Source organism: Lates calcarifer, linkage group LG2 (assembly GCF_001640805.2).
Source record: "Lates calcarifer isolate ASB-BC8 linkage group LG2, TLL_Latcal_v3, whole genome shotgun sequence".
Lineage (NCBI taxonomy): Eukaryota > Metazoa > Chordata > Actinopteri > Centropomidae > Lates > Lates calcarifer.
In genome coordinates this window covers 25359481-25370799 of record NC_066834.1, presented here as the reverse complement: position 1 = coordinate 25370799, position 11319 = coordinate 25359481, and the positions used below count along the sequence as shown (strand labels likewise).

Below are 11319 nucleotides of genomic sequence, written 5' to 3'. Positions count from 1 at the left end.
TTCATATAAAACTTTTTTGTCTTTTTTTTTTTTTTTAAATCAGGCTAAACATTATGGGTACTTCAGCTTGCACAACCGGAACTGGTAATACTGAGGTCAGTAGCATAACTTTCTTTTCTTCTGTTTTTGTCCGTTGCTTTTTTTCCTCTGAAATGAAACACACACACACACACACACACATCCCCACGCACGCACGCACGCACGCTCGCTCTCATAAGGAAGACTGTGGGACAGTGGCGTAATATGCCCTCAGCAAACTACTTCGAAACGGGACTAAATGTCGTTATCTCTGAGGAGAATGGAGTCTAAGAGGTACTTAATGAAAAATTCTCTATTTGTGTCCCAATTGCACCGCATTCAACCGAAGAAAATAACGTGTTTTGGTTTTAGGCGACTTCTGAGGTGGATGTGCTTGATCCTGCTTTTTATTCCGGGAAACATTTCAACCGCATCACGACTGTCTGGTATGTAGGCTACAGCACAGTAGACACAGCTTTTAAATAGTGACTACTTCTCATGACTTGTGTACTAATGTCTCTTTCATGCTGCAGAAAGTAAAACATGCTCAAAACATCTTGACTGCACCAACGACTTTGACGGGAAGATGTTTTGCGAATGTAAAGCAGAAAAGTGCTCTGAATTCAGTATGACTCTCCTGCGCGATGGACTGGAGTGAGTTGTTTTTATTGTCAGAATGCGTTTCACTTCAGAGCCAGTGAATTTAGTGTTGAAGCTGTACATTTTAAACAAACTGCATGTATCACATCAAATACAGTGAATTTTAAACATGTGCATTATTATATCAACTGTAACAACTGAAGCAATCTGAGAAACCAGACATATGAGTATTCAATACATCCAGAGCATGTTGTCTATTATCTTGTATTCCATAGGGAAGGGAATTGCACTTTCCAGCAGTGCGACGGATGCTGTTATTGCTCTGTCCAAATCAATACAGTTTTAGGGGAGACTCATACAGCAACTGTTTGGAAAAGAGGAGAGAGAATCCAGTCCAAAAACATCAGTATCTCAGAAAGCAGTATGTTGTCTTTTTTTTTAAATAAAGTCCACAGATCTACAGCAGCAAGAATTCCTAAAGGACTGCCCTCTGACTTTTTCTTTTCTCTGTTCTTCTACAGTAAAGCCCAAAACCCCTACAATCACCTCCGTGGAAGAAGTTAATGGGAATTTTCAAGTGATGTGGGAAACAAACATGAAGAGCTCTTTCAGTAGGAGTCCAAATGCTAATGTGACGTACCATAAAAAAGGAGACACTAAAAAGGTAGGAGTAATGTCAAAGAATGTACAATAGACACAGAGATCTATTGCTCTAGAGATGTAGCCATGGGTGTTTGCATTTGATTTCTTGTTTCTGCATGCCAGGTGTGTCAGTTTATCCCACCAACTTCCATTGGTGAACTGAAGATGTATGAAATATCAGGCCAAGATTTGGAGCCAAGTACAACATATGTGGTCAGTGTGAAAAGCTTCTCTGATTGGAGTGAAATGTTCAGTGAAAGCAGCAACGAGTGGGAATTCACAACTAGTAAGTGTCGTCTCTACATTCTTTTTGTCACTTTGTAATTCTTATGCGGTTGAAATTGTGAATGCGATATCTCACTAATGCCTTGAGGGAATTTCTTCATATTTGGTACAAACATTCACTTGGACTCAAAGATGAACTCATAACATTTTGGTGGTCAAAGGGCAGAGGTCACTGTGGTCACTGTGACCTTCCAAAACATGTTTTGGGGTTTGTGAATGCAACATCTTAGGAATGCCTCAGTGTAGTCCCTACAAGTTTGGCGCAAACGTTCCCTTGGAATCAAGACAGAACTGATCAGAATTTAGTGATCAGAGGTCAAAGTTCAAGGTCACTGTGACCTTTTAAAACAGTGTGATACCTCAAAATCACCTTGAATGAATTTCTTCAAATTTGGCACAAGCATTCACTTGGGCTCAAGGATGAACTGATTACATTTTGGTGTTCCAAGGTCAAGATCACTGTGATTACATGAAACATGTTTTTGGCCATAACTCAAGAATTAACACACTAATTGACTGCAATGAGACTCTGGTATAGGTACCCAGTTTTGTTTTTTTATTCATTCCCTGTATGTATTAAATAATTGTGGTCTGTTTGAGGGCTGTAACGTAAAACAAGATTTAAAGCTGCACACCAAGTACTTCTCTCAAGTCTACATCTCTGTGCATCATCTGTTAAAGAAAAACAAATTCAAATTAGAAATAATAATAATAATAATAAATCTTACTTTACAGCTGCCTCCCCGTACAACCCTAACATGGCTATCATTATTGGCCTCAGTTTTGCCGCAGTCCTCATCACTGGTGTTGCGTTTGTCTGTTACAATATGTAAGTAATGCAGATAAAAATGATTATCTGTTCTTTGTTTCCATGTTAGTAAAATAGCTGCTTTCTTTCAATACTGTAATTACCCCAGTATTACAATGTATGTCTGTGTCCTCTCTGTTTGCCATTTTGTTGATTTATTTGTTCATTTGAGTTTAGCTTCAAAGCTAAGTGGTTGGATACAGTTGCCAAATCTCCGCATCCAAAACTTTTTGACTTGCACCCTGATGAGCAAAAGGTAAGACACCCAGTGATGTAAACCTGACGATGGTCAATGACGCTGTTGCTTTAAAAAGTTTCATTTTTTACATGTCTTGCTGATGAACATCATTCCACATTAATGTTAAACCTTAGCTTTGAAACCAAAGATATTTTTTTCCTACAGTGGTGACTTAGATACTAGGTTTTCTTGTATAAGTGTAAAGTTTTTCTTCAAATTGATCCATTTAACTAAAATGTTTCAGAATTGAAGATTTGAATTGTCTTCATCCTTCTTGTTACAGATCTTGAGGCCGTTACAAACCAGTTTCTGCTCTGTCTCCATTGATCCTGTTGTTTTAAATAACATTAATCCAGGGTAAGTATGGCTGTGCTGGTGCATCACCAACACAAGACATCTGTATGTTGTGCTGCCATCATTATTTGCTTTTGTTTTTAAAGATTTAGCACCCATCAATCGGTGGGGTTAGCCATGTTGCTTCCTTATCTAAGTCATCATTTTGTCAGTGTGTTTGTTTCTCTGTATTCAGGTCAGGAGCGTCACTGACAGACACAGGCAGTGAGAGCCTTCAGCAAAGCTGTGGAATCGATGCTGGCTCTTCTTCTCCCAGACCTGCTGACACAGAACCTGCTGCGGACGTCAAGGCTGGTGTTCAGAATGCCCTTGGTAAAGTCTTTGCACAACTCAGGCCAGCACCGTCAGTGACCACCGATCTGCTTGGAGAATCAAACGAAGACAGTGGTTTATTCTCCGCTCCCTACAATCCAAACAGTGTCAGGGCTGAGGGCAGTCCTCCTGGATGCAGTGACTTTGAAAACATAACCTATTCCATCAACTTTCTCAGCTGCCCACATCAGATCATGATGGACCGCTCTGAAGTCCAGACACAGGCTGAAATGGTTTGTGACTCTGCATACAATCCTAATCCTAATCTTATTTTGCCAGTGTTGGTTTCATCTCTGATGCCAGCGAACATGTCATATCAGCAGTACAATGCAGATTCTGGGACATTTTCATATGCAAAAGACTCCAGTTTGTCCTCTGTCTCTAGCACCACTAACACCATTGAGTCATGTGATCCAGCATCCAGAGTTGAGACTGGGTGTGAGAGCCTCGATGAGGTGGTCAATGGCCCCACGAAGCTAAAAGGAAATTTTGAAGATGGCACCATATGTGATGACAATCCCTGCTACCACTGTTTGCCTGCAGGCTCACACAGTTTTCCTCCAGTGGATGACGACTACCAGCCATTTCAAAATCTAGCTGCGTAGCCTAATGTTTTGTTTTCAGAGCAGAGAAGTGGTGAGAAAGCGGAACATTTGGGCAAATAACCAAATAGAATCATTTATTAAAGTTGTTTCTTACGAAAACCCTCAGAAATTATGTAGGAAGGAGACTGCTCTTTTTCAAACAAAATCACACGAGAACTCACTGAAAGTTGTGTCTTGAGTCAAACCACATGACTCAACTGTTATGCGGACTTGCTGGTCAGGGTTGCAAAACTACTGAGCTTTCGTCTGAAACTGGTGGTCAGTTTCCACAGAAGCACACACCAACTTGAACCATCCCTGCACCAAAATGACATATACACTGCACTCATCACCATAGGTTAACCTCAAAGGAACTTCACGTTGCCGTGTATAAGAAGAAACGGTGTTCTGGGAAAAGGTTAAACAAATGGAACTATAATCAGACAGAGATGAGCATTGGGAATGACTGTGCACACCGTATTTCTACATAACTCATCATATTTCAGCAGAACAGCTCTTGCAACATAAAGCTCTTGTGTGAAATATACCTCTTCTGCATTTGATAAATGTTGCTTTGATCAGTTAACGGGATTCTTTGTAGGAACTTCATAAGTAAAGGCAACACTGAGGCATATTTTTGTATTTTGTATCTTTATATTTGTAATGTCCAAGTGATTTTACTGTATGAGTAACACTGTATAATTAGATAAATAAAATTTCTAACACATTCCCATGTGTTTATTTCACTATCCCTGTGGGGGCAACTCATTGAGATAATGCATTCTGTAGCCTCTAACCCTTATTGTAACCATCATGAATAAATGCTTGACCCTAAAAAAAGGGTCAAGCATTTGTCATTGCCTTTTTGAGGGTTAAGACATTTTGCCCACAATGAGTCCCCTTGGGTTAGTGAGCATACAGGTTTGTAGTCTGCGCTGGTATATTTTTTGTCATGATATATATTTTTTAAATGTATCAATTAACATATGTTCACATCAATTCATATTCCATCCATTATCTAGGGGTCGTGGGGGAGCTGTACACCCTGTACAGATCGCCAGTCCATAACAGGGCCAACTCATATAGACAAATAAACCATTCACACCTACAGGGAATTTGGAGTTATCAATTAACCTAAGCTCAATTCATATTCAAGACCACTAACTGTTCACTGTGCTATGATGCATTTTCTTCTGTGAATATCTTGCAGAGATTGTTTGTCTTGCCTGATAGATGGCTATTAGCATTTATTCTGTTTTCATTGTTTGTTTTAAAAAGTTCAGTTATCCTTCATCAAGTGTCATTGTCAAGATAATGATGACAGTGTGGGTCCAATATGGACACAGAGGCTATTGTAATGTACCTGTTCAGAGACATACATAGGCTAGCTACAAATACTGACATTAACAAACACAAATATTCATAAATGTAAAAAACAAACAAAAAAAGATGAAATAATTAGAAAAATATCAAAACATATTAGAAATATTGATTAACAATGATTAATACAGAAAAAAAATCATTCCAAATGTTGCCTCTGATAAACGTAATAAGTAATTTGTTAAAACTGATTTTAGACATCTTTCATCATCTTTAGAGCAGCAATGCTCAGACACGAGGACTTTCTAAATGACCCTTCTCTATGTGTTGAAAAAAATAAAACAGCAGAACAAAGTCAGTATGCTGTTATACAAATATGTCTACCCCACCCAGTATATCGGCCAGTTTAATTGTTCTCAGTGAAGTGCAGCAGTGCAAAATTATTTTTAAAACTATGGGGGATTCTTCTGCCACTGTTTAATCTGTCGTACATGTTTAGACACAGATTCACTAGCCTAACTGTTAATTTATTTTAGTAGTTGGGTATCCCTATTTTTAGCATTTTTCCTAAATCTGCTTGGTCCAAAGTGCGTATGTTGTCTTCCTTCTACTCTTTGAGGAAATGGGAGTGGCGTATACACTTCCCATGTATTGGTGGCGCAGTCGTAAGTGCATTGTATCCATAAACGGCTTCCCAGACCAGAAAGACTGACAGACTGAGGCACTCTACTGTAAGCACGTAGCAAACTCTGCTCACTTTCACTTATGATAGCTTTCGGTGGATTTTTGTGGTCGAAGGGAACAAGGATGAAATTAAACAGGTAATGTAGATTCTTGGAAAATGTTTGTGTGATTTAAAATCATCAAATGTATTGCGTTTAAGGGGGAAAAAAAAAAAAAAACCTCTGCCACTGTGTTTGCTTTCAGGCCAGTTCGCGACAGGATGTATTTTATCCTGCTGATTTTAGGAAATATTGCGACTGTAACAGCTGTACCTGGTACGTATACTGGACATTTAGACAGATTTTTTTTTTTTTTTTTTTTTTTTTTTTAAGGCTACTTCTTCAATAACTCACTCTCACGATTATTCTCTCCGGGTAATGTCTGTTCCGCACAGGAGTTCATAACGAAACAGGCCTGTATCTTGACTGTACCAACAACCTGGACGGCGAGATGTCGTGCGACTTTGACGCACAAAACTGCTCTGAATACAGTTTGACTCTGCAGAGCAATGACGGTTATGGGTGAGCTGTTTATCCTTATTTTTTGTGTTTCACTACAAAGTAAATATATAGTGTTAAGATGGTCGTTTTTTAAACTAAGCTGTGGTTGTGAAATTAAATGGAATTATAATCAAGATCACTATATCAAGTCAGTCAACCTGAGAAGCCAGAAATATCTATTACCCTGTATTTAACAGGCAGAAAATTTGCTCAGTTCCCAAGGAGTGTGGCCTTGGACGGTGTTGTTGCTCTGTCCAGATGACACTTGTTTTAGGGGAGACTCATACAGCAACTGTTTGGAAAAGAGGAGAGAGAATCCAGTCCAAAAACATCAGTATCTCAGAAAGCAGTATGTTGTCTTTTTTTTTAAAATAAAGTCCACAGATCTACAGCAGCAAGAATTCCTAAAGGACTGCCCTCTGACTTTTTCTTTTCTCTGTTCTTCTACAGTAAAGCCCAAAACCCCTACAATCACCTCCGTGGAAGAAGTTAATGGGAATTTTCAAGTGATGTGGGAAACAAACATGAAGAGCTCTTTCAGTAGTAGTCCAAATGCTAATGTGACGTACCATATAAAAGGAGACACTAAAAAGGTAGGAGTAATGTCAAAGAATGTACAATAGACACAGAGATCTATTGCTCTAGAGATGTAGCCATGGGTGTTTGCATTTGATTTCTTGTTTCTGCATGCCAGGTGTGTCAGTTTATCCCACCAACTTCCATTGGTGAACTGAAGATGTATGAAATATCAGGCCAAGATTTGGAGCCAAGTACAACATATGTTGTCAGTGTGAAAAGCTTCTCTGATTGGAGTGAAATGTTCAGTGAAAGCAGCAACGAGTGGGAATTCACAACTAGTAAGTGTCGTCTTTACCATCTTTCTGTCTTCTCTTATGCAGTATACTGTATATATTGTATATGTATCATATCTACCATAATATTAGTGTTGATATCAAATATCAGACAAATATTCAGAGAACAAGCACATTCTGTAAACTGTGTAATAGAGAAGCCAGGGCGAAGTGCAGCATAGCAGTTTATTAGTAGAAAAGGAGTCTGAAAACCAATTAGACAAGCTGAATCAGAGGATGGGGCTATTGTATCAAACTTAAATCATATATGAAGTGTGTAAAATACAGGGTGTGTCTGACCCATTATTGAAAATCTAAAACCCCTGTTAGCCTCAAAATTGAGGTCTTAGAGAGTAAGCAAATATGTTTCAGTTAATCTATTTCTGTTGTTAATTTAATTAAAATCTGCTCCAAAATAACAAGATATATATTGTTATGATTCTATTTATGTTATTTAAATGATGTTTGTAATGGAAATGTTCATATTTTTGGGAGAGCGCAGGACAGACTCATATATGAATTCTAATTAGTCTGTAAACTGGCCTGTGTTGCTATGTGATCTCAAACTTTTGGACACCAGTGTATATCAAAAATAAAATGATTTGTTAACTCACTTCTTACGTGCTACTTCACAGGTGTCTCCCCTAATGCCATGCTCTTGGCTATCATCATTAGCCTCAGTATTGTTGCTGTCCTTATCAGTGGGGCTATATTTGGCTGTTATGTAAAGTAAGTCATACAGATAAAAGATTGATTTACATGCTTCTCTATGAATTGTGTGAATGGTTTTTCCCCTTACATGCCAAACTCCTGTGTGTTAGTGTTTATGGGTCATGTATTCATTCTGTTGATTTTTTTTTTTTTCTTGCACGGTTGATTTTAGGTTGAAGACAGAGTGGTGGGACAAAGTTGCCAAATATCCAAATTCAAAATTTCTTATGATGTATCCAAATTACCAAGAGGTGAGACACCCAGTAATGTAAACTTGATACTGGTCAAAAACCTGCAGCTTCAGTTGTTCAGTCTACTTATCTTACTTAATTACACTTAAGCATTAGGGTCATCATACTTGTTATTGTCAGTATTTTTTCAGGCAATAGATATTCACTGCATCTACAATACATTTTGCAGTTACTGCTCTATATAGTTATTTTCATCATAAGTGGCAGAGTCTGCCATTCCTGTGCTGGATTCAAATTGCCTTCACCCACATGAGGGAGTCAAAGGAAACAATGCAGCATGTAATCCAGTGTTACCAGTATTACATGGGCATTTAATTGGTTGCAATCTGCATTCTCACTGCTAGATGCCACTAAATCCTACATGCTGGTCCTGTAAGGATAACAGCTTTAAACCTTTCCAGATACTTTCCAAACTGAAATATTTCATATCTGTAGTTTTAATCGTGTTTATGCTTTCAGACCTTGAAGCCTGAGCCACCCATCATTTCCAATGTCTGTGTTGAGCCCCTCATTTCAGATGACAGCAAACCATGGTGAGCATGGTATTAGTGCATCAACAATACAACACATGTCCTTAAGGATTTCTCTGTGATTGTAATGGCATTTTTGGTAACTGGTTTTCTCTGTATTCAGGTCGAAAGTTTCACTGACAGACACGAGCAGTGGGAGCCTTCAGCAAAGCAGCGGGATCAGCATTGGTTCCTCTTGTCTCAGTTATGCTAACACAGAACCTGCAGACATTATAACCAAGGTTAATGTTGCCCTTTGTAAAGCCTTCCCTAATATCAGCCCGATATCACCTTTGACCACCAGTCCACTTACAGAATTAAACAAGGACAGCGGTTTATTCTCTGTTCCTTTTGACGTCAGAGCTGATGATGTGGATTCGGGATCATCAGGCTTTGACAATAAAACCTATTCCATCCTTATGCCCAGCTGCCCACATCAGTTGATGGACAGCTCTGAGGTCCAGTCACAGGCTGAAATGCTTTTTGACTCTGGATACCATCCTAGTGAAGGTGGCACGGTGAGCTGTGCTGACCATGAGGCACCAGCTTGTCCACTTCTTAATTTACCACCGGGGGTTTCATCTCTGATGCCATCAGACATGTCATATCAGCAGTGCAATGCAGATTCTGGGCGATTTTCAGATGCAGAAGACTCCAGTTTGTCCTCCGTCTCTAGCGGCACCAACACACTTGCGTCAACTGATCCTGTATCCAGAGTGGAGGCTGGGTGTGACAGCCTCGATGAGGTGATTGGTGGCCCTATGATGCTAAACGGAAAAACTGAAGAGGTCCCCATGTGTGACGACAATCCCTGCTACGGCTGCGTGCCCGCAGGCTCACACAGCTTTCCTCCAGTGGACGACGACTACCAGGCATTTCAAAATTTGGTGGGGCAGCCTGATGTTTTCTTTTCAGAGCAGAAAAGTGAGGAGAGAGTGGAGCATTTTGACAAATATCCAGCAGATACATTCACTGTGATCCCTCCAGAGACTCCATGTTTCATTAACAATGTCCAGGGTGGTCAGTGTCTCTCTGAGCTCCAAAGACCTTTTCTCTCTTTGATTGCTGCTGACCAGCCTATTCCAGTAATCACAGACAGCGGCTATCAAAGTGTGTAATGTTGAATTTTTATGTATGCATGTTTCGCTGGTGTCATGTCTGCATCTTTAAATGATACCCATTGTTGAGAAATTTGGAAAATGTGAGACAGGGGGAGGATGATATAAAATACTGAGAATTGGGTTTGTATCTGTAACACAAGTTTCCAACTTGGCAAAACAATCAAACAAATTTGCCCAAAAGTCAAAGGTCAAAGTCATTGCAAACGTATATATACGTATACGAATACAACCGCAAAGTGGTAACTCTAGTTTAAAGGATGTTGTGGATATTTCATTTTCTTTGTTGCTTTGATTCAATGAGGACCTACTTTCACACCTTAAAAGCAAGTTATGTGTGAATATTTTGGAGCCGTGCACAGTTTTTATTATTATTTTTTTATTATCTCACATGTATGCATATGTATCTCACCAGTATTAGTCAAGTTGTTTGTATGTAGCTCAATGGTGTTTAAATGCTGAGAGAACCACTGTCTCAAATCTGTATCAAGTAAGAGTGATGTTTAAGTTAACTGAAGACCCATCTCTGGTTGATTATTTAAATTACTCTCTGGGCTTGATTTGACAAGAAAATGGCAGATGTAGCCAATTTGGCCATTGGAATTAAATAAAAGCTAACTTAATTCTGTGTCTGAAACAAGCCCCGGCAATCAGCTGACATGCATTGCTGGCACTGTTCAGGGTTGTGAAATTACTTCCTCATAGCTCTTCTCTGGAAGTGCTGAGACTTTTCCACAGAAACATGCATCACCAGTAGGCTGTGCTCATCATCACAGCTAATGTAAATAACCAACAAATCTATTTCACTATAGGATTAAGCCAGTAAGTGTGAATCAAGCAAATGTTACTATTAAGACATATTTTATGTTGAAATAAAAGTTGTTCACATTGTGGTCTGTGGATTGTCCTGACTTGTTTTTGCTTGAACGGGGCACTTCTGCTGAGTTTTGTTGAAATGTTGAAATGCACAACAAGTGGTTTCCATTTGCTTAAAGTGTATGTGACATCTCTGCACATAACACAGTAATGACCTATAAATAATGAACACAGTGAAAAAAAATGCTTGGACTTGGAGACGTTCATCCAAGGTAGCAGTTTTTTGTTATTGTGTTCCACTGTAAGCACAAAAATGCCAGGTCATATCTAGAAAACAACCTACAGCTATGTTAGGAGGAACTTGTGAAAGACTGCATAAAAAGACTGCAGAATGTCCTTTCTCAATTTGACACAGTTTCGGGTGAAAATAGGTATCAAGGCAATTTGAGTGTGAACAGTTGCACAAAAAACATGTCATGTAATTGGAAGGGTAGTATACTAGTATACTTTGTATTGTTCTCCTGAGGCAGATTAAAAATAATGATTTTAATGATAAAATCTTGATTTTGCAGAATACTCATTGCCACTAAAATTAAGATATGAAGTTAAGCATAAATAATGTACAGTATATTAATATGTAATACTAGTTATTTCCACGGCTCATCTGTACATGTAACTG

At 38.9% G+C, this 11319-nt stretch overlaps 1 protein-coding gene across 3 annotated transcripts; it reads left to right on the top strand.

The window, feature by feature from the left end:
* The first annotated feature begins 152 nt into the window (after nt 1–152).
* LOC108877014 (uncharacterized) lies at nt 153–10717 on the top strand. Of its 3 annotated transcripts, none has more exons than XM_018666918.2 (10): nt 153–312; nt 391–464; nt 552–672; nt 894–1039; nt 1140–1282; nt 1384–1546; nt 2281–2374; nt 2531–2609; nt 2875–2948; nt 3121–4568. In XM_018666918.2, exons 1-10 carry the CDS (start codon nt 278–280, stop codon nt 3860–3862), a joined length of 1671 nt encoding a protein of 556 aa, XP_018522434.1. In that variant the 5' UTR covers nt 153–277; the 3' UTR covers nt 3863–4568. The 3 variants fall into 3 exon arrangements, with proteins under 3 accessions (XP_018522434.1, XP_050933335.1, XP_018522433.1); XM_051077378.1 differs by lacking the exons at nt 2281–2374; nt 2531–2609; nt 2875–2948; nt 3121–4568 and adding exons at nt 7871–7964; nt 8119–8197; nt 8657–8730; nt 8831–10717 and having other exon boundaries at nt 155–312; XM_018666917.2 differs by lacking the exons at nt 153–312; nt 391–464; nt 552–672; ... (5 more) ...; nt 2875–2948; nt 3121–4568 and adding exons at nt 5824–5982; nt 6089–6159; nt 6279–6405; ... (5 more) ...; nt 8657–8730; nt 8831–10717.
* The last annotated feature ends 602 nt before the right edge of the window (nt 10718–11319 follow it).

Coding starts and splice junctions, on each gene's coding strand:
- LOC108877014 (XM_018666917.2), top strand. CDS start 5,927: ATGATAGCTTTCGGTGGATTTTTGTGGTCGAAGGGAACAAGGATGAAA. Junction 7,242..7,870: donor CGAGTGGGAATTCACAACTA/GTAAGTGTCGTC, acceptor GCTACTTCACAG/GTGTCTCCCCTAATGCCATG. Junction 8,198..8,656: donor TGTATCCAAATTACCAAGAG/GTGAGACACCCA, acceptor TTATGCTTTCAG/ACCTTGAAGCCTGAGCCACC.